The sequence below is a fragment of the Apteryx rowi genome, unplaced genomic scaffold, assembly GCF_003343035.1.
Source record: "Apteryx rowi isolate R43461 unplaced genomic scaffold, aptRow1 scaffold_188, whole genome shotgun sequence".
NCBI classification, from domain to species: domain Eukaryota; kingdom Metazoa; phylum Chordata; class Aves; order Apterygiformes; family Apterygidae; genus Apteryx; species Apteryx rowi.
Window position 1 is genome coordinate 1,533,657 of NW_020448174.1, and position 23,053 is coordinate 1,556,709.

General features: G+C 50.8%; 1 protein-coding gene across 2 annotated transcripts in view; it reads left to right on the plus strand.

The window, feature by feature from the left end:
* The first annotated feature begins 47 nt into the window (after positions 1-47).
* DNMBP (dynamin binding protein) overlaps positions 48-23,053 on the plus strand; it is a 38,663-nt gene continuing 15,657 nt past the window's right edge. For both annotated transcript variants that reach the window (XM_026061922.1, XM_026061923.1), the window contains exons 1-4: positions 48-278; positions 8,601-8,779; positions 11,242-11,364; positions 11,724-13,685. In XM_026061922.1, the coding sequence (XP_025917707.1) occupies positions 8,635-8,779; positions 11,242-11,364; positions 11,724-13,685 (2,230 nt within the window). In that variant the 5' untranslated portion in view covers positions 48-278; positions 8,601-8,634. The remainder of the gene's footprint in view (positions 279-8,600; positions 8,780-11,241; positions 11,365-11,723; positions 13,686-23,053) is intronic.

Sequence of the window (23,053 nt, forward strand, 5' to 3'; positions counted from 1 at the left end):
CCAGCGTGATGCAGTGCGTGCGGGGCGACATGTGTCCCCCAGGGCTGGCGTGCCTGCGGGGCTTCCTGCTCGCGGAGGTTGGTGCGCTTTCCGCCCTGCACGGCCTCCGCGTGCGAGCCGCGTCTGCGCCTCGTGCGGGGATCTGGGTTGCCAGCGGCACTGTCCGTCCGACCCCGACACGTGGTTGGATGTTCACTGTGTCTCCCAGACTCCATCCACAGCGCCCACCCTGCCCGGCAAGCGTTTCAGGCACCTCTGCTACATGGACCAGCTGTCAGGTACAGCCCGAGCTCTGCGGGAGCCACCGGTGTAATTCCCACAGTGCGTTCCTGGTGGAGTGCCAAGTGGCCTAGGGATTTTGATCTCTTAAGCTGTGTCTGTGCAGTTGGTGGGCCCTTGGTTTGATAACCTGCCTGGGAGACCCGTGGTTTGTGGCAGCTGGCGTTCTCCAAACGGCTTTTTTCAGGAGAGATCTTGACCATGTAGAAACRGGGCAGGCATTTGGGGCCTTGAATGCGCCAGCAACAAGAGCCTTYAGCAGTGATACTCTGGAGATCAGCAGTGCAAATGGTTGCACCTAAAAAGCAGAAAGTCCAAGCTGCAGCGCTGTGCTTTTCCAAGCTGCTCTTCTGAGAGTTTCCTACTGTTCTCACTCCAGTAAATGTAAATCCCTCTGCATTGCTGCATGCCTGACACCGTGAAGGAAAGAGCCACCTTAGGCTTTAACAAAGATGAAGTGGAAGTGCCTCCTCAGATGGCCTCACCAGGGGATGTACTGCATCCTCAACGTCAGAGAGGCTGCTGCTCTTGTGCTAATGTCCTGCTGCAGCATGCTGAGCTGATCTTGTCCTTCATACCATTTGGCCTTTGAATTCAAATGTCTCYGCTGCAATTTCTTGTGTTTGAAGTGCCCCTCTCCCCACTTCTTTCACATCTCAACCTCTTTGCTGTAGTACCTAGGAAGCCTCCAAGTTGTGTAATAAGCATTGCAAGTAACAGCTGTTTTGAGGTTCACCATGTTTCCATGGCTTTCACATTTTTCTGAAAAGGCCCTTTCTCCCCTTGCCTCTGCATTCTCTCCTTAGCTTCCATTACAGTTCTGAATTTACCTCTGCAAAAGGCCAGAAACAGTTTGTAGATGTAGCATTTGTAGTTTTGTAGATGCTTTGCCAAATACAGCCTCTGTACTGTGCTATGAGACGTCATCACCATCCCCCTCATCTTGACTCACTCTGGCTCTGAATTGTGCCGGGCATCATGTTTAAATGTGTTGTCCTTGTTTTCAGGGCCCTCTATAGCACAGTTAATGCCYACATCTCTGAGCTGGCTTGTTTTGCTGTTCTTTCCTTCTAATCCTCTGCTCTGCCAAGGACAGCAGTTTCAATGCTCTCTCCAGCTGCTCTCAAATGCCCCTTTTCCATTTTCCCCAATGCCTGGCTGTAGCTGCTGCACCCACTCTGTTGCCTTTCTGCTTAGATTTAGCAGTGACATCTAARGCTAGTATATACATACTGGGCAATACAGGAGAGGGACGGAATGAAACTAATAGCTCTGCCGGAGCGTCGAATCTGTTAGCTGTTGTGGAAAGCACGTCTGTGTGGTGCCTCAGGGTTCAGTGTGTAGCTGAGATGTCTTTTTCAGTGAGTGACTGTTCGGATGGACTTTGTAATGGTGATGATGTGTGCTTGGGTGGGATAGCCTGAACTGTGCTTACCTTAGGACTTCACTACCTTAACTGATAATTTCCCCTCAACCTTCAACAAAGGTATTTTTCTAATCATGTTTCTAGTGATTGCTCAACCCTACTTCAGAGTGACACAGCTTTTACTTTGTTTTATTTTTAGAACCTTTCTGTTAGGAAATACATTTATTGCTTCCTTCTCAGGAGCACCTAGAGGCTCTGAAAGGAACTGTGATGCCAGATATCGACAAAGTCCCTATCCAGGGGATTTAGGTTTTGTGGAGGTAATGGGCAGCACAGAACAGAGCTGAAGGCAAAGAGCAGAGCTTCCAGTTCAAACTGGAGTAATTTCCAGATTTCTGGACTTCCTTTCTGGGAACCGAAGCATTGTAATGGGCTTCTTTCCAAAAGCTGTATTGAAAAATATGGTTCGGGGCACAAAGTCAAGCACTCAAGTGTTGAGGAATGTCCTTGTATCCCCAGTACAACCTGTTTTGCCTATGAATTCAAGATATAATGACTAATTTTGTGATCATATGCTGCCTTCCCACAGGAGCCCAGCCACAGGTACCGCACAGCAGAAGTGGTGCTATTATTAGGATTTTGTCTGTTCTCCATTCTAGGTGGCCTTGTCTGGAAAAACGGCAAAAGAGACAAACATGTGCCTCCTGGGGGGAGAAGACAGGACTCAGTAGTAGTGTCTGTAAAATGCATGCAGCCCCTCAGTACAGAGTCCTGGCTAAAATTTGTGAAACTGTTGTGTCCTGTACTGGTGATCTGGCCTTTGCATGGTTGTTTCCACAATGCCACAGATTAAATATCTATAACAGTGCTCTTGCTCACATGTTTTGGCAAGGTGTTGTGCCTTGCATTAAAAATTGATGCTGTGCTCTAGTTGCCAGATGACTTTCGTTTGCTTGTCATCTGGCCCAACACAAGTTCCTCTTCCATTCTCCCCAGCCTGCACTTACCCTGCACAAATACTGCCAGCCTGCCCTGACCTGCGTCCTGCTAAAGAGCAGGTGAGAACACTGTGACAGCCAGTGTCCAGCYGGAGAAAGAAAAAACAAAAAAAGAAAAGAAAAAAGAAGTGGTTTGAATGACTTGTCTGGCATGTGGCAGAGCTCCTGTGGCAAATATCCCAAACTGTCGCACATGTGCTGTGGGAGGCCAGAGGTTGCTCAAGCAGCTCTTGTTCTTGGCTTTCCTAGTTCTAGAGGGCTTGACATTGCAACCTAAATATATTTATTTTAATGATTTTTGTATGTCAGGTCACAGACAAAGGAAATGAAGTTACTTCTCTTTCTCCTCCTGGGAACCAYATGGAGTTAGGAGATGGAGTACATAAGAGAAGATTTCCCATTTCTAAATGTATGAAGCTCACTGGAGAGTTCTTGGGGATCTGCTGAGGTGAGCAGTGTCTCCTAACAGAAGAGGTTGCAGCAGTCAGCATTTTCCTGGTGGGAGAAGGCTCCTYTCCTCCTCATCACTAGGCCTCTCTTTCTGCCCTGCTTGCTGCCTCATCCCTTCTGTTGGGATGAGTAGGGTCGGCTCTACAGTTTGCCACGGAGCCTGAATCCCTGCGTTTGCTCTGTACCCAGCTGGGGACCAGATGCCCTCGCTCAATGGGATATTGTTTATCCCACCCAGGAACACGCAGTCAAGCAAAGACCCCCAGGAGCAACATGTTCTGCCCAGAGCAGTGGGAGTGACTGCRGCCAGGGATGCTGCTCTGAAGGCTTGTGTGAGGGTGTGTTTGTGTGTGGGCAGTGTCCCGTCTGCGAAGCGTGGATGGGGATTGTGCAGGCCTTGCAGATGCAGTGGGGGTAAGAAAGAGTGAGGGAAGGAGGGGTGTCCAGATTTGAAGACCACAAGGAGGTAGGAGGAGCGGAGGAAAAGGGAAGGGAAAATGCTTCGGCATGTAGGTAGTAAGCTTCTGTTCATGACACAATCGTGCGACAAACCAAGTGACACTTGTGGTTTCCTCACGCTAAACTTCAGGTATTGATCCTGCATCCCAGAGCACAGTGAGAGCTGCAGCAAATCCCTTGTCAAGGCCAGATCCAGCAGCTGGAGAGTGCACTGAACAGGGTGGAGGGGCATCTCCATTTCTGGAGGTGGATTCTGTTTTCAGGGAGCAGGCATAAGTTACAATGAGTGGAAGGAGGCGTGAAGAGACATAGGTGAAATGCATGGCATTTTTCAGTTTTAAAAAAAGATAACTTCACTGTCAGTCTCTGTTAGTTTTCTTGACTTGTTCTGGGATAAACTTGGATTTGTACATTTCTGGGAATCTGGCTCCTCCCTGGTCTACTGCTCAGGCAGGCTCTAAGTCTTTAAGGAGGCTGAGCCATCTGCTGCRCAAGAATACACTTGTCTTTCTGGTGCAAACCAAGTGTGCATGTGGAAGCCCGCGCTACATTTTTTATCTGTTTGGTGATATGTTAGTTTCTTGGTTACTATGCTGATAAATTATGCTATAACGCTGATCACCGGCAGGTCTAATAGCACTGCCTCTGAGTGAGAAGTTGAAAAGTATTATTTGGGAGAAACAGGTGGTGGTACTGCCTGTGAAGTGTGGTTCTCCTTTCCGCTAAATTTGTGGCATCTGTGCATTATTGCTTTTTATCTCTTCATCTAATCCACAAYTTGGGTATGCCACTGGATTAGTTGTCTCTGTCTGTCCTCGGTAGGTCTGCTTCCATGTAAGTAATGGCTTTCTGAGCAAGTGGCTGACAATAATTCACCACCCTGGTGCTGGTGAGTCTGTTATTGGAGATGTCTTACCCTGTCCAGTTTCAGCTGCAAAGTGAGAGGAGGGATATGAGAAGTTGTCTAAATCAGTGTGTAAATGCCTTCTCTTGGCTGTTGTGATGTGGTCCAGTCTGTGCTGAAGATCTCAAAACAGTATTGTAGCTGAGTTAATAGCTGTCCTTTCATTCTGATCTGCCTTTCATCAGCCCCCACCAGACCAAACATACTCCAGAGCTAATGGCAAAATAGGATGGGCTATATTCCATAAAGGTAATGCAAATGTGTGCTAAGCATGCATTCTGAGAAGCGTGATTCATGCTCCGGGAATTCACTTTCTGCCTTGCTGCACAATATTGTTGTGTCAGGCCCAGAGCTCGGAAACAGACGGGGTGCAGTTGGGCGACTGGAACATGTTACCTAGTTTGTGGAGGATCAGGCAGCGAGACAGAGACAGCGTGTTCTCAGAGGGGCGAGTTCATTGCTCTGCTGCAACCTCATACTTGCACAGTGAGGCCTCCTTTGGATGTGGATCTGCTGCTAGGCGGAGGCAGGAATTCTGTCCTCCTCCAACTCTGCTGCGATTTGCAGCCCTGACCTCCAGCAGGGTGAAGTTCCAGTGTTTGCTCTGTTGTGGACAAGCTCTCCCTCCCCCTGACAGGGAGGGATTACCCATCCTGGAGGTGAGAGGGGATAGTGCTTGGCCAGCAGTCAGGAGCCATGACTCACCGTGGATTGCAGGCAGAGCCCAGCTCTCCCTGCAGTCTGCTCTTCCTGCTGGAGTCTGTGCGTGAGCTGTCGCTGGATGTTTATTTTCACCAGGCAGATCTGGGATGGATCTGGATGAGGTTTGTGTCCACCATTAAGCCTGAAGATTTGAATTCAGTAAATTTCCAATCTGGATGATGCTAGGAGGCTTCCTTCTCTAGATAGGGTTTGGAGAAAATGTTGCAGTCAGCACTCCATGGAGTAAAACAAGGCCCAGATCCTGGAAAACATAATATTTTGTGTTCAGATCATGTTATGGAACAAGCAGACCCCACAAGACTGATTCACTGCCTTCAGATACAGGGGCATACTGTCTAGACTCGGAGGGAGAGAAAAGGATAGCAAACATTCCTGTATTCAGGGGAATTCCCTGGTCCCTTGCTGAAATAGGACAGTTTACCAAGTGCTGGCACTGAACTTTGAAAGGACAGACTGACCTGGGAGCTGTTGCTCCAGTAGCCCCAGCTGTGCTTTGTCCTTCTGGCTGGCAAGGGACTGCTCAGGTGTAGCCTGACCTGGACCCTGCTTCTGGTCCAGCTGGCAGGAGACAGTTTGGGGCGATTCTGCTTCTAGACAAGGACATGCAAGTGAAGTATCTGATATCTCTGGAATGAGAGCAGGAGTGTGGTCTCATCAGACATTTCTGGAAATCTTGGAGCAGAGTTTGTACGTGCCTGGCTCTTGTCCCCCTCACTGAGCATCCCCTGTGCCCACTGATGCTTGCGTCCCTCCAAGGTGACTCTCACCCGTGCTGTCTCTGACTGTAACGACTCCTTTCCTCTCTTTGTTCCAATGGTCAGTCAGCAGCTCCTGCAAAATAAAAGTATGTTGTTAGATTAGGGTTTTCATTGARATACTAAGCACTTAATGGAGAATGTTTTCAAGTTCCTCCTGTTGTCAGTCTGTAAGGCTTCCAGATTCCCTTTTTCCTTTCCACCGATCTATATGTGAAACCCTTTTGTCAGGGAGGGATCCCACTCTTCACTGTACTACTGAGGGAATATGAGGTGCTTGGGATTTTTTTTTGACAGTTTCAGAAATCACTTCATGCTTTCTTGCATCATGGCCTGGCTCTCAGGGAATGCTTTTCATATGAACATGTTAGAGCCAGTGTTTTTTTATAACTGCAATTAATAGGTGCATAGCAGAACAATTGCGATCCTGCCTGTCCCTCTCAATCTTCTGTCTCATCTGAAAATCTTGAGCATTTTAATGAATGAATCCCCAGAGCTCTGGGTGAGTTAAGGAAGTGATAGTGCTATTTTCACAGGCAAGGAACTGAGTCCCAGGCAGTGGGAGGGCTGTATCCTCAGCCTCACAATGACTGCTGCAAAGCCAGGATTTGGATGCGCAGCCCCCATGCTGTAATCCTTGTACTCCTCAGCCCATGCTGATGGTACATCCACTGACAGAGGAAACTACAAGAAATCTCACTCTGCATGTGCCCTGGGGGAAACCTCCCCTTATGCCTTGAGGCAACAATTACACCTGTTTTTTTTGTGTTTTGTTTTTTTTTTTTTTTTGCTTGTCCACCACAGCTGCGTAATGTACATATGGAGAATATGAGAAGTGAGCTCAGTGGTGTCTTGTGCCAGGGAGCCCACAGACTGTCTGCGGGGTGGTGGCAGCCCCAGATGCCTACGTGGGGCTGTTGCCAATGCGCCTGTTCATGCTGCTGTCCTGCTCCCGTCAGAACATGCAGCCGGCCTGCCCCAGCCACCCCACCTTGAGCAGCTCTGGCTACTCTCTTGTCTTCAGTGTTTCCAGGCTAATTGATGGTTCTTGCATCTTTTGCCCTGCTCCACATGGTCGTGTTTTTAACACTGTTGCTCTTTCTGCCTCAGTAGGTTCCTGCTATCCTGAACTGCAGCTCTTTGTGTTCCTGATTCACTCTAGTCCATTCATCTCTTTCTGGTGGCAGAGTGCTGTCTGCTGCTGGATATTGGGCTCTTTGTGTGCACGGCCAGCACAATGCTGGTAACAAGGCGGGAGCCTGTGCCCAGGGAGCTCACGTGCTGAGGGTAAGGCGGTAGACAGCGGTAGGCATGACAGAGAGGACAGCAGAGGGGCAGTGGCAGGAGTCCGGCTGGGGCAGAGCAGCTGTGCAGCCCCACGGTTGCTGTTAGGGGTCTATAGGGCAAGGCTTGGGGGCGGCTGGTGGGGAGGGGTGCAGACGTCTCTGTGAAAGGCACCAGTTTGCTGAAGGCTGCAGGGTTGCACAGCCCCAGGCCTGAGGAGCGCTGCCATGAGGGGTAYGTTGCAGTGCCTCCTGTTAGCGCTGCCATTTTACGGTGTTGGCAGACCCCGTTAGTGTCCTGCCTCCAGCCTTCCCTGCACCTGCCTGCTTGGTGTCATGCTCGCGCTGATCTCGGCTCTTCCACAGTCTCCTGCAGACGTTGCCCTTCGCTGGGTACCAGCAGCCCCGCGCTGGGGAACCAGGGAGCTGGGGTGAGCCCCGAGCAGCACGGCGTGGGCTGCGGGCCTGGGGGAGCTGYGCGGCTGCGGCCGTCTGCCGCGGTGGGGGCACGGCAGGGGGTGGGAGGGATTGCTGAGGAAGCGGTCCTGCCGCGCACAAGCCCGCTTTGTTCCCACGAGGTGAGTCCTGCGTGATAAATAGAGCAGTCCCGTCAGCAGAAAGTGTTTCCCTGGCTGCAGCTGCCTGCTGGCATGCTCGCGGGAAGCTTGCTACACCTCGTTATCAGGGATATTTTTCTCCTCTCTGTGTTAACGTGTCCTTTTCTGGACTTGCAAGAGGCTCAGGTGGGCCATGCCCAGCTGTATCGAGAAATGTCAGCCCAGGTGGTGGTTGCGGGTTGAGCTCTCTTGAGAGGACTTTATACCTCTGCGGTGCCTTTGTGCTGGGCAGAAGGGTGACACCGCTTTAGTGCGCGTTTCCTCTGGCTCTGACAGCGAGCCAGCAGCTGGCAGTGCCCTGACAGCGGTGCTGGGGAACGGGACGCCTTCKCCTCTCCTGCAGGAGTGTGTGCGGTGGGACAGTGTGTGCGGGGACCTGCCTGCCCGCCCTGCTCAGGCCCTGGCAGGCTCTGTGCCCTTGGCCTGTCTGTCGGGGAAACACTGGGCTTCCTCCCCTCCTCTCGCTTCCTTCCTGACGGGAAATCATTTCCAGATTTTCTTGCTGCTTCTCCCCCCACGATGACACAAACATACGTCCCAAAAGAGAGATCCAGAGAGGTTGGACAAGGCAGGTTGGACTTGGGGACGTTCCCTGGCTCCTGTGGCAATGAAGTCTGAAGCCTGGAGAGGGGCTTCAGTGACCTCAGGATGGGACTAATTTGAAGTGCTCCTGCATCTCTTGTTTGGGAAGGATTTTTCTTTGTGAGTGTGTACGTGATAATTTCAGGTGTGTCCTGTTGATAACAGACTTGCTGTTGTGTCTCAGCCTTAGGTACTGATCTGCCTTTGGACCTCGCGAAATGGAGGCTGGCTCCGTGGTACGAGCAGTCTTTGACTTCTGTCCCAGCGTCTCTGAGGAGCTGCCCCTGTTCGTGGGAGATGTCATCGAGGTGCTGGCTGTGGTGGACGAGTTCTGGCTCCTTGGCAAAAAGGAAGGCGTCACAGGTAAGAGCTGGAAGTGCCTGCGTCTGGATACACAGATGCACACTGATTAGCACCCAGCTAATCAGCCACCCCGTCTGCGCACCTTCCCTTGTCCAGCGCTGTTCTAGGGGGGAATGCAGGAGTAGACTCGTTTTACTAAGCCTTGCACTGGACTTTGCTTGGGACTGAAGGTGCAGGTTCCCTGTTGCTGATCTCCTGACAGCTTTGCATCAAGCATTCAGATAGCTCTTGTTTGTTGTTTTTTTTGAGAGAGGTATGTCAGTTCTCAAGGAGATTAGAGCTTCATAATACTAGGTGCTCCATCCTCTGCGGTGAGACAGCCCATTTCCTGGCTAGTTTATATKCTGACCTGCTGTGTAAGGGAGGGAGAGGAAACAGATGCACAGAGAGTGGAAGTGCCAAGTGACCCTGTCAGGTCAAGTCAGTGGGAGATGCAGCGACAGAATCAATGTCCCCTCCAGAGTCCTCTAACTCAGCCCACTTCCGCCTTTCTGCTTTAAAACATTCCTGCACAAGCTGCCATCAATACGTGGATGGCTGAAGTAGAGTGCAAGACTGTTAAACTTTTGGAGGGGTATTAGAAACTTCTGAAGCAGCAAAAATGCTCTTAATGAATCACTTAAAGGGTCTCGTAGTCCTTTTTTTAAGCAGCTCTTCTTCATCTTAATAACAATGTTGAGAGGATGTGTGAGCTCTCAGAGAGATGAAAAACAGGCCACTTCAAAGCATACGCCTGACTCTCTCCTCAGCGTGAGAGTGGGACTGCRGTTTCATCCCTAGCCATGGAGATGTGGCTGCTATTGGAGCAGTGGTCTGGGCTTGCTAACAGCTGCGGGCTGTCAGGCGCCTGTCTCCAGGGTAAAACAAAGATGGACAGGAGCAAAGGTGGAGAGGAGAACTCTTCTCCTGTGCTCCACATAGCTGATAAATGGCATTGAATGAGCACCTGATCCTGCTACTGCTGAAGTTGCTGGGCACAAATTACTACTGCAAAAATTACCAGTAGCTATTTCACCTCAGTTTTGTCTCCCAACATAGTTGATGTGCTTGTTTTTAAGAAGATGAAGCTATGGAGGAGCAATAAGCAGATGTGTATCATAGCTCAAAGATAAAGAAACATGCAAAATTCAAACAGTATAGTTTTTAATGGCATTTAACTCAATACCCACTTGTATTCCTGCTTTTCCTTGGAACAGCTCTTGAAGTTTTCTTCACAGTTTTCAAAGTGACGAGCAAGTGACTTCATAGCATGACACTAAGCTAAAGTTGTAGGAGATTAAAATAGCACTTTTGAATGGAAGCTATGGAGATGCTGCAGCCTACCAATAATAATATTTAACACTGTGTGGGGAATAATTAGTGTAGCTCCACGACTTCCTTTCAAATAGCATTAGATTATTTCCATATACAGAGCAGGAAGCTTAAGACATGGAAAAAGAAGTGGAATCAGTTAAAACTGTGAAGGGAGCCAGTGAGATGAGAAGCCTGTGCACTGCTGGTCATACTGCAAGTTAATGACAGCAGATTCAAACTGCCTAATGCCAGTGGAAAGTGCTAGGTTTCTGGGGTATGGTATTTCCAGGGAGGGAAAAAAAAAATCATCACCAGGTTTAATAGGACTTTGGAGAACATGAACGTCATGTTGAGTGGACATTGTGAGTGAATGCTGGAAATACTACTATCCCATACTCCATCATTCCTCCTTGCCACAATTTACAAAAGATTGGAATGATATTTGTAGTGGCCTTTGTGGTTGGCTCTGCCAGCTSCAGTGCTCTGGGGACTGAAATTGGTAGCTGAATAAAATGGCCAGCAAGTGTGCACCGTCCTTTCTGGCAGTGACTTGCTCAGAATAGCTGTGCATCCAACAGCARCACTGGGTGAAATAGCTACACAGAGGTGATAAAACAGGGAAGGACACTGGAATCTCAGCAGTGACGCAGCTGTGACAGAGCCTGTGGCTTGCAGACRTGGCCTTCCCAAGCGTGGCAGCCCAAATTCTGCGTTGAGGCCCTGTGTGGGCTGTGCCTTACAGTGTGGGGAGCCCAAGGTGGATGTGCCCCGTCACAAGACACTGGTCTGTGGTCCAGCACTTCTGGTTATTACAGTCCTGATCTTGCCCCCTGAATTGGGAAACAAGCAATGAAAGTGAAGAAAACTAGTATGTCTGTTCCCAGAAACTGTGTGCTGGTGGCGCAGTCCTGGTAATGAACATAGTCTGTTGGTTGCCTCGAGTGAGCCAAGGGCACAACGCTTTTTGTTCTCTTCTAGCTCTTAAGCATTTAAAAACCTCAGGAGTTCCTGAGTCCCAAACCCATTCCTCTTCCACCATGCTATTGAGGCACCCTGAGTAGCTTCCTTCTTTGGCAGGAAGAACAGATCCCAAGATCTAGAAGGACAGTGGAGGGAGTGGTGGTGGGCTACAGGGAAGCTTCATTGCTGACAACTGCTTCTCATTTTAGGGCAGTTTCCTAGCAGCTTTGTGGAGCCTGTGGATATTCCCCCTTTGAAGCAGGGAGAAAAACTGTTTGTTTGTACCAGTGACTTCACATCTCAAGAGCCAGGAAGCTTGTCATTGCAGAGAGGTAATCTCTGTTCCTTTTCTGTTGCTTTGCATCCTGTAATCCCCACTTGTCCTTCCAGAAGCATATGGTGGACCTAGTCACAGCACCCTCCCTAGTGTGGAAGGAGAGAGAAGGGTATTTCCTGATATTTCATGACATGGGTCATGTCACATCCACCAGGGACCTTGTGTATGTACGAGGCTGAKGATGCTTCATGCCTTACCTCATTCTATGCTCTTGTGCATCCCCAGCACACACTGCTTTCTGTGCAGAGTGCCAGGCTTTATCCACAGCCAAGAAAGACATGGGGAGGCAGGAATAAGATGTGAGAAGTAACCATGGGGGCAAGTCTTTGACCTGATGTGTCTCATTCCCTGCAGGAGACCTGGTGATCCTGGGGGGCTCCCTGGCCTCCAGCTGGCTCCAGGGCCGAAGCAGCTGGGGTTCCAAGGGCTTTTTCCCCTCCTCATGTGTGCGGGAGCTGTGCCTTTCAATTCGGAGCCATCAGCTGTCCCAGAGTGCCCTCCTGGAGGTGCCTGCCTATTCACTGGGCCAAGCCCGAGCCCTGATGGACCTCTCTGCTCAGCTAGAAGAGGAACTGGACTTCAGGGAAGGGGATGTTATCAACATTGTTGGCATCCCAGAGCCTGGCTGGTTTGAGGGGGAGCTCAGAGGCCAAAGGGGCATTTTTCCAGAGGGCTTTGTGGAGCTGCTTAGTCCTTTGAGAACAGCAGGAACCTCAGAGGATCCAGAGCCCACAGGACCTTGTGCCACCAATGGGACAGTGGAGATGCCCCCTAAGGAGGAGGATAGCAGAGAAGATGGGGGGCAGGAGCCAGGGAGCACCTACGGTGTTGCCCTTTATCAGTTCCAAGCCCTGGAGTCCAAGGAACTGGATTTTGATGTGGGTGACAGGATTCGGATCGTAGGGATTCTGGAGGATGGCTGGCTAGAGGGGGAGCTGAGGGGGAAACGTGGCATCTTTCCGCACAGATTTGTGAGGCTGGAAGCCTCTGATCCCTGCAGGGAAAAGGGCGGTGCTGGAGATCCCCAGGGTGGAGGCAGCGGTGGAGTGACCATCCATCAAGACCCAGAAAGCACCTGCTCCAAAGCTCTTCTTTTGCCAGGAAAAGATGACAGGGAAAAGGAGGATGGCTCGGTTTTGCACCCAGAGCCTGATACTGTTCTGTCTCACACAGCGGGGAGGACAGAAGGTCCTCTAGGCAATGATCTGGGAAAGAGTCAGGCCTTTCCCGACACAGGACTCCAAGGACCGCTTCCCAAAGACACAGCGGACTCCCTCCCCTTTGGCTGCACAAACAGAGTCAATGGCCTTCTCCCCTCTGCTCAGCTGCCTCCYCAGCAGAGCAGCAGGCCTGGCCAAGCAGATGTTTTGGAGCCTGGGGGGACCATATCAGCCTCCTCAGGAAATTCAGGAACTCATGCCCTGCCTGAACATGATGGARACACTCCCACTGTGCCCCCGCGATCTCCTTGTTTGCCCCCAGGTACCTACAGGAGCAAGGTGATTTCTTCTAACAGCTGGGCAGCATCAGAGTCCAAGGAGAGCCAGAGCAGTGCCCAGGACCTTGACAGTTGGGTGGACGGTCAACAGGAGAAGTCCAAATCCTGTTCCTCCAGCTTGGGCAGTGCCCATGGGGGCCTAGACACGTGGCCTGGAAGCTGGGGGGAATGCTCCCCGCTTGCAGTGCAGGGAGACAGCTGCACAGACCTCGACTCCAAACTGACAGAGCAGCTGGCACAGTTTGAGAAGAGTCTGTCGAGTACTGGTGCCGAGCAGGACAAGGTCTCCCGCCACTTCTCTATCTTGGACTACAGCTCTGAGAAAGACATTGTTCGTGGGTCTCCTGAGTGTGCCCCTCACTCCAGGCAGCCAGAGAGAAGGAAGGTACTGAGGCCACCCCCTCCTCGGCCCAGCACCCTTGCGACGACCCCTGGACRCTTGTTGGGTGGCCAGGTTCCCAAAGGCAGGTCTCTGTCATTCTCGGTGAAGCCCTCCCGGCCTGCACCACGGCCTCCATCAAGCAGTCAGCGGAGGAACGTGGCCCCTCCGCAGCTTCAGCCCAGCAGCCAGGAGCAGCGTGCGGAGGAAGGCCGTGAGGATGTGCCTTGGGCAGAATCAGCTTCCTCGCGCTCCATTCTGCTAACAAGGATCGGTGAGGTGGAGCAAGACCTGGAGGCCTATGGCAAGACCCGAGCCGAGCTGAGCTTGATGCTGGAGGAGCAGCAGGACGAACTGGTGAGAGCGGAGACCCTGGAAAACCTTGATTTCTGTGACTCCAACATTGAGAGCCTCAGCATGGAGCTGCAGGAGCTGAGAGGTGAGTCTGCAGCAGCCTGGGATGGGGGTGCTTTAGGTGGACAACTGGCCCTTACCACGTACAGGTACATGGGAGCCAGTCCTTTCTTTTGTGCTTTGATTCTTGCTTTCTATTGTTTTTGTAAGGATTGTTGCAATACAAATCTTCATGGTTTTGTCTCAGAGAACCACAGCATCATTCTCTGGGCATCCCTCAGTCCTGGCCTCCCCCCCTCCCTCTTTTCATTCCACCTCTCCAGTCTCATCTTCCAGCCCTGCTGTGCATCTGGAGTCCTCATCTGTTCCATTCACAGCGTTTCGTCTGTCTCAAGCAATAGCAGCGCAACTGCTGTGTTTTAACCTCCCTGCCTCATCCCCTCTTAGCTGTAGGGAAATGAGTGTAGCTTCAGGGTGGCCTGGCTTGTGGTCTCTTCTGCAGTAAAAATCTTAGTTGATGTCTGTGGAGTGAGAGCTCCCAGCTTGGGAGGGCGCTAGGTTTGCTGGTGGTTCCCGCTCCAGGGGCAATATGGAGCTTTTGGGACTTGCCAGTCAAATCAGAGGGTGTGCGCAGAAGGGCACTGAACCAGGCCTGGCAGTGGGATGGGTTAGTGAGTAAAAAGTAAAAAATGTCCCTTGGCACCTTCCATTCTTTGGAATCCAGAATTTCAGCTGCCTTTGGAAAAATGACTCTGTGCTGCCTATAACAGCAACAAAGGCCTTTAAATTGCAACATGTCTGTAGCTGAAGCTGTGGCATTAGTCCATGCAGCCCAGAAGAATTACTCAGGGAGGAGAGATTTGCTTTGTTTATATCAGCACATATGGGCTCAGAAACCCAAAGGTGTGATATAAAGATCAGTGCTGTTAACTACTTTATAGCTGATAATACAATAGGCAAAGTGGAAACATGGGACCATGTAAGTCTCCCACAGTCCCTTCCCCAGCTTCTCCAAGGCGCTCTTACAGTGCGGTTCTGTCATCAAAGCCCACGATATGCAGGAAATGTGGGCACTGCATGCGGGAGGTGGAGTGAAATGTCAACTCCTGACTTGGGATTACTCACTCTGACTTCATTGCCTCCATCCTCCCACTACTTAAACAGGACTGTAGAGCCCAGGCACTTTGCTGCAGGATTTAGATTTGTCTGATGCAGAGCACATGGGAATGAATGATGATATCAGTGCACTAGGGAAACAGGGTAACAAACAGCCTCCACATCAGTGGAGTGTGAGAGAGATGCTTAGAAGATTTGAGGCTACAGGAAATAACTTGAAATTAGGAAGAGGAAAATCTAGGCTGGATCTCAAGGAAAATTTTCCAAAGGGATGGGATGGCTCTTGCTGGGAAACATCTGCCGCTGTCCCACTGCATTCTGACAGAGGACAGATCCTGCTGAACCTATGCCCTATTGGTCACAGAAACTGGCAGTTTTATCCAGGAACTAATGCACTGTCCTGAGACATCCTACCCATCTTGTTATCCCCTTAGTAGTAGTAGGGGATTTTTCATCACTTCAGGGRACCTGAAGATTTAGAAGTAGCCTGCCTGGTCCTATGACAAATATCTGTCCTACCCAAGTTCTGTCTTGCCAGAGGAATCACAGAAGGAAAGTCCCTTTGGGTCTGGGAGTGGACCCCTTCTGCAACATCCAAATGTGGCTGTAGGGCATGTCTCAGGCTTGCTAGCCCAGTTTTAGTGCAGTGGGTGAGATCACTAATGCAGTGTTGCATTGGCTCGGCTGGAGACGTATTTACTGCATCGTGCCTAAGGACCCCAGCAGCAGATGTGACCTTCTGCCTTGCCACAGTTAGTGGGACATGGAGGCATACTGGAGGAAGAAAAGCTTTTACGAAGCTTTGACCAGCAGCCAAAGTAGGACTGAAGAAGTCCTGGGGGAGCCCAGCCCTTTTGCATGCCCTTTGGGGAGCTAAAGGACGAGCAGAAAGTACACATTCATCACTGTAAAATCTGTGGGTTGTTTCTTTGGCCTGTCTTGCTCACCCATTTTGAGTTTAGCTCATTACCAGACTGGGGCAGGAATTGGTCCTTGCCCTCTTGCGGTTGGAGTGGCAGGGTCCATTGGCTTTATTCTTGTCTTTTACCAGCTGGGAGCGTTGGCAGTGCACACCTGACAAATGTTGCAAGAACCTAAGACATGGATGGTATCCATGGATTCTCCTGCTTTCTCTCTGGGGCACTTTGTGGTCATCTCTTGGTTTCTCACTAGAGCACCTGAGTCTGTCATGGAAAACTGAGGGTACTTTGTGGCTTGTGATGATAGGAGTTTCTGGAGTGCATGTTTCTGAAGCCTCCTGGTAACTTTTATTATGTGATTGCGCACGATTGTGGGTGACCAGGCTCAGTAATCCAGGTAGTCTCGTCAAGTGCATTCCCATCAGCAGATGCCTCAGTCGTTCAGCCTGGAGCAGGGAAGGGGGCAGCCCTCACACCGTGGGCACCACTTGGTGACACTCTGCTGTGCAGAGAGAGTGTGTTACAGCTGTACCCCAGTAATGTCAGCTGCCCAAAGGCCTTGCCTTCCCCAGCAAGGTATGGAGCAGAGCCCAAGCTCTGCTAGACTGACAGGTTCGGGCTTCATGCTCACCGCTGCCACTGGCAGCAGGTGTGTGAAGGCGGAGGAAGGTGTTCTGGTATCCGATATCTGGTCTGTGGCTTCCCCAGTCTCAGGTGCCTCTTTCCCTTCCATGGGGTTGTTGGTCTTGGGGCACGGCCTCCTCATGCTCCAGTGCGCTCCTTTTCCCTGCCTTTGAGCAGCAAAGCTGTGGAGAGGCTGTGTGCAAAGCCGCGGAGCCGGTTTGGGCGGTGAGAGCCTGCCCAGCCCACGGCCTCCCTCCCCAGAGCTGGTTACTGATTACTTTGGGCAGCAGGTGGAGGAGGCTGAGGCTTGCGGTGACTGGGCACGCGCGTCGTACCCTCACTCCGTGGTTTCAGGAAGTGGTGCTTTGCGTTTCCCTCGGGACGAGCACTGGAGCAGAGGGGAGAAGTGGTGTCAGACTGGGCTGGGGCTCTGCGACCAGGCGGCAAAGGGGGTCAGCACCTTCACTGCACCCTGGAAGGACTATGTGCACTTATCCCAGGGCAAAACATGGAGTAGAAGATCCAAGACAGGAGCCGCGGTTGCTCAGCTGGGAATATGAGGACTGTTGTGCTGTGAGGAGAGAGGACATTGGTGGGGTGAGCGCGCTGCACAGCAAGGCTTGCAGGAATGACGGATCTGGAGCCAAGAGGCAGCACGTGGACTGCAGAGGAGCAAACGGAGACTGSGCCAGTGACAGGAGAGGGGAGAGCAGCTCTGTAGACCGATGGAGCATGGACGGAGGCAGGGAAGGTTTCTGGAAGGGAGATATCCAGTACATGGACTGCAGGAGAGCAGAGGGTGCTTGGAAGGGTGAAAGCCAGGATACAGASGGTGGAAACTGTGGGGTGTATGAGAGGGAGGGTATTCAATATAGGGACTGCAATTCTGGGATAGAAAGGTGGTACAGAGAGGACAGAGTACCTGGAGAGTACAGGGAGGGGGGAAGGTGGCGTACAGAGGACAGGAACCCTGGGAAGTATAGGGAAAGGGGAAGGCGATATAGAGAGGATGGAGGCTCCAGGGAGTACAAGGAGGGGAGAAGGCGGTATAGCGAGGACAGAGATCCTAGGGACTATAGCGAGGACGAAAGACGTTACAGGGAGGGGGAAAGGTGGTATAGGGAGGAGAGAGGCTCTGAGGAGTACGGGAAGGGGGGAAGGCAGTATAGGCATGATGGAGTCCGTGGAGTACATAGGGAGGGAGGAAGGTGGAATAGAGAGGAGGGAGGCCCTGGGGCCTATAGGGAGGGGGGAAGGTGGYATAGAGATCTCAGGGATGTAGGCCAAGACTTTGGGCAGCACAGGCAGCTCAAGAGCCATGTCATGGACCACAGCAATCTGGCTGCAAGTTGTGAAACTCCTGCATTTGCACTCTGGTCCTCAGGAGATGGTAGTGTGAGCCCAGAGTCAGATGTCTGTCACACAGAGTCGGAGACGTGGGATGTGGGATAYGATGGCCAGGGGGAGCCAGAAGGAGCAGCTCCGGGGCAGGTGGCATGGGCACGGGGTGGCTGCGGAGCAGAGCGCGCGAGGGTACGCACAGGCCGTCCTGACTGGAGCCAGGTGTGGGAGCAGGAGGCAGCGGAGGCAGGCGGCGGGAGCTCCTTGCTGCAACGAAACAGTTTCTACAGGCGGACGGCTCCCAGCGCCCTGAGGCACTCCGAGTTTGTACGCACCAGGAAGGAGAAACAAGGTAYGCAGAGAAATGCTTGAGAGTTGCAGGCAATGTGGTCTTGGGTGTTCCTTCACCCTGCTCTAGCAGGGGAGCCCAGGGTCTGGCCCTCTCGCTCAGATGGGCAGCTGGCACGGCAGAGCTCTCACAAGAAACCTTGCGGCTTACTGGAGTGAGCATCATCATAGTTACCTCTCTATACAGTTACCTAACTGCCCTGCAAGGCTTCTTGCCCCTGTTTCGCAGAGGTCCAGATGGGAGGGACACACTGAGGGGCACCGTCCCGAGGCACACTGCAGTCCTTTGCTTGCTAGTCCTGCTGTGCCCCAAGCACCTCCAAGGTGTTTTCTTTACCAAAACCTGTGGCCCTGCTTTGTCTGCCATCTCAGGACCCAGAGGAGGTTCATATGGGGTATCTGGCTTGCCTGTTTTGCTTTTATAACCTGTTGTAAATGGGTGCTGAGCTGCATCTGTCAACTGTGTATAGGAACCAATTCCCATGCTGTTACCATATAACCCTCCAGAGGTGGGCAAGTATGGCAGCTGTTTAAAAGCAGCATGAAGCAGGAAACTGGGGAGGCTGTTATAGCACTTGGAAATATATGGAGGGCAAGTTCTGTTTTGTGTAATTGCACAAGGCCAGGACATCAGGGCCGGCATTTTGGCACCCACACAGGGACTGTCACAGATGGGAATGGTATCTCTTGCATCACCAGTCTCCTCAATACTGTGGCAATCCTTGTGATCTGAATTGCCCTTGCTATAGTAGTTGCAAACCCTGTATTCTGGATCCCTGAGCCTTCCCTAGGTCCCCAATCCAATCACACATACCCTGGAGCTGAAGAAATATCAAGCTGGAGGGTTCATGCTGTCCTAGCATGGGCAGAGTTGTCCTGTTAATTCCCTGGCTGTGATGGAGTTGTCTGCAACAACTTTATGGGGTTTCGCTCGTGGTTGCAAGGATATTGGTAGGAGTTGGGGAAGAGGCAGCAAGATGGCTGGGACTTGGGGAAAGAGACTGAAGGAGCCGTTCTTGGTGAACTAACCTTGCTGTTGGACAGGCCCACGTGCCCRAGAAGCTGTTTGCTGTTGTGCCCTTTCTTCCAGTGTCAGTGTCATGCACCTGCATGCAAACTCTCTTTGAGAAGGAGTTGAAACACAGAGGGAAATAGCAGTGAAGTACAGCAGCCAAAGAGGTAGCAGGGCTGGAGGCTGTGGCTGCCTGTCAGCTTATACGGCGTGAAGTCTGTTCTCTGGAGGTATTTGATTGAGCAGGCTCTGCTGGCTGCATTTCTGCACACTCGGGCTGCCCCGGTAGGGTGGGACTTTGCTCCGCTGTGTCCCCAGGGCAGGGGAAGGGAGAGGGTTTGCAGTGCCAGGACGTTCAAAGGGCAGCAGCGAAGCTAGGAGGAGCCAGGAGCAGAGCGAGGAGAAAAACAACCCACAAGGCCTCRAGAAACTCAGAACAGGGCAGGGACTGGCTCAGCTTGGGGCTGTGGGAACTGCATCTGGAGAAATTACGCAAAGGGCTCCACGCCGGGCCTGGGGAAACCATACACCCACCTCCACTATTGGTCCAGCTGCCTGCAGCTCTCCTGGAAAAGTGCTGACCTGGCCAGCTTTTGCAAGAGGAGGGAGGACAGACTGCAGTGCAGGGCGAGCGCCCGTAGTGCTGAATGGGACACTGTGTTCACTAATGCTTGCGATGGGGGAAGCGAGGCGCTTGGTTTTTCCCCGCTGCGGCAGGCTCAGGGCCGCAGTGGCGGCTGCACGAGGTGCCGGGGCAGGGGTGCGCTTGGTGAGAGCAGTGGCCACCAGCTGGAAGGGAGACCTCAAATCTTCGTACGCAGGGGCCTGGGGCTGCGCGTTCGGGGCTTGTAGCCAGCAGGAAGGGGTGGCAGGAGGAGGCTCCAGGCAGACATAGTTTTGTATCGCTGTCTGTCTTGTGGCCTGTTTCTGGATGAAATTCCCTGTTATGTTCCTCCTTCTCCCGCCCTGCCAGGGCACAGTGCTGCAGCAGGAGCACCCTGCTTCGGGAAGTATAGCTTTGCTTCTGTAGCTACGCTGCCCTGATGTAAGACCCACGAACACCTGGGAGTCTTCCCAAAAGTCCTTCCACAGCACTTGGCAGCAGACACTCTTCTGTCCAGCTGGTAGGAAAAAGTCTTCTCTGTTTTTAGCTCCATGTGCTGGAGGCTCCTTCCGTAATGCTGGCTGCTCCTCTCCCAGGTTCCTCCTCCTTTCCATGGGCTAACAGAATTGAAGGCTTGAAAGCCCAATTAGAGATGATGTCAGCAGGGTTATTACACTTGGTACTGATTTCTCTGCAGTGAAGTCCGGTGACAGCCACTTGGTCAGAGCGTCTCTTCTGAGACGATACTCAGTCTGCCTAACACATCAGCAGGAGAACTCACCTGTCAGTTTTGCTGTTTAATCACCAGCACCCTTAAGTGTTTTGTATGCTAATATGTTGCATTTCAGCTTTGAACCCYAGCCTTTCTCTGTCAAATTAGAGCTTTTTAGTTTGTGGTATTTTCCTCAGACAGGAACTGTAATTAAGTAATTTTCCCATCTTCAGTTCTTCGTAATGATTAAAATCTTAAGATACTCATGGCAAGGACTCACAGAAAGACCTTTAAATGTTTMTTTTTCCTGATCCTCACCCATTTTTCAGTTCTTATTCTTTTAAAATAGCTGACTTTAGAGCTGCGTGAGGCATGCTGGTACTGGTTTCAGCACTTGCTTATACAGCACCTTGCTACATTCCCTGCCCAAGGACCACATTTTTGCCTCAGCAAAAAAAAAAGCACTTTTTGCCTCAGCAATGCTCCAGGCWCTCAGGCTGAGTTTTGGCCAACCTGAGCAGAATCATTATTCTCCAGGATACAGTCCTGGGTATGGCTGCATTTCTTATTCCCAATAAGATGTTGATGTGTTCATCTGCACTAAACCTGTTTTGTTTGAATAACTCCATCTTATTCAGAATGTCTTGGATCAGTTAGTGACTAATATGCCCCATCCTTATTTGCAATTCTATTGAGTCGACATTCAGTTCTCTGCATTACAGCAGTGATTTTGCATTTACTTTTAAAGTGTTATGTAGGRTCAACTTTAAAGACAGCCCCTGGTGAATCTGATTAGAAATGCTCTCTTTTCTAGATATYCTCCACTGGCAGTGTTTTCTGAGGTGCAAGTTAGCAAGGTCTTATTTCTGCTCTTTAAATGGAGAGAAACAGAATATTTATTGTACACTCTTGCCTTTTTGCCAAACTTATTAAGAATTTTACTACCTCTGCTTACTCATGGGATTACATTACTGAAAGGTTTTTCTTTTGTTCTGGGTGGAAATAAAATTGTATTATAAAGTAGCATTTCATTTCCCCTTTTAAAAAACAAAAACTGAATTCTTAGTTCTGCCATCCATGTTTTTTTCTTGGTATCTTTCTTCTCTTCYTATTTTTATGTACTTCGTAGTTCCTGGTATCTATTATCTGTTTTTCTACATTCACTCATTTATGTATTTCCTTATTGTTCTCTTTCCTGATTGCATAATCATGGTTTTTTGGATTATCTATTTAAAATATCCTTATAAAGAACTCCCAGTTTTCATTCCATTTTTCTATCAGTGTTTTTGCTCACGGTCATTTTTGTTGACACTTCCTCAACTTTGGAAAATTAGCTCTATGCAGTCCATCATATTACTTTGCTTTTTTCTGTGTTGCTGGTTGGGACTGTCCTCTGTTCATACTGATTGTAGTAGAGTTGTGTTGGTTTCTGGACAACCGCAGCCTGCTGGGGCAATGGTTGTTGTTACCTATCACAGGGATGTCCCCASTGAGCACTTAATGGGGTTTGTCTCATCTCCCTCTGCCATGGTTACTCTGTCCCCACTGTCAGGGCATGGCAGGCAGGGGATCATCCTCGCAGCTTGTCTGGGGCTCACAGCACTGCCGTGGTTCCCATGCTGCTACCTGCTTCTGGGCCACTGCTGCCCCATGAGGTACGGGAGCTTGGCCAAGAGGCATACCGGTCCCATCTACCTTTAAAGACCTTGTGTACTGCTGTTCATCCCAGGGCTTTTCGCCTTTGTTTACAGGTGAGTGTCTGGTGAGGGTCCCTGCTTTTTTCCAAGGCTTGAATGTTTGGTTTGCTGCGGTAGGGAGCCCAGCCCTGCCAAAGGGGAGCCTGGCAGAGCAGCTAAGCTTTGCAGTGTGGTCAGTTCCACATATGTACTCCCGTAGGACCTCAAAGGTCACAGTGGGGAGCCAGCAGACTCTGCCAGMAACGTCTTGGAGATCTTCTCAGGCAGTTCTCCCATTCCAGTGATCCTGGAGAAGGACCCCATTCTGTTCCCATTTAACATCTGCTTGTGTTGCAATATCTGTATTCTTGAAAGTGTCCTTTTCCACAAGCTGCATGTGCTTGTGACCATGCTGCTGCTGAATTTCCCATCCGTCTCAAGGACTGACATCTAGGTTTGGATGGCCTACGCTGGCTGTCCTGTTYGTACACTAGCTCCTCCTCTGGGCTCTAGTCATCACCCCTTCTTCAATGGGTAGGTACAAYTCCTTGAGCAAATGTTGCCTTCCCTCTGCTTTATATTTCCTTACCAGACATGAGAGCTGAGCTCAYTTTTATGGTTTATCTGGATTTATCTTCACAGGACTTGGTCACAGGACTCTGCCAAGGCCTGTGGCTGCATTCACTTCCTTGAACTGAAGTCCTCTTTTACCATGGCACTTCTCTGCTGCACCTCCTGTTTCCACCTCAGGAACTATGAGCCACTGAATATATTCAGCTTGTTGCTTTTGGAGCAAGATAGTATGTTCTGTTATGGGCTGATTTTCATCCAGTGTCCTTTCTTAGCAGTGATATTATCTATGTCCAAAGTGAGAGTTTTTGCCCCACCAGTTCCTTCTCTTGGCAGAGAGTTTAGCCTTTCACTCAGTTTAATTATTCCCTGCCCTAGTTTCATCCSCTCTCCTCTCTTGGTAAGAAGTAACTCCTCCCCTCCTGGCGTTCACATTCTTCAAATRTTTGCAGCTGGTTTGTTTTGTCCTGAGTCATTGCTTGACTGTGCTGAGCTGTGAGCCCGAGGCTGGGCTCTTCCTGCTGGTGGGT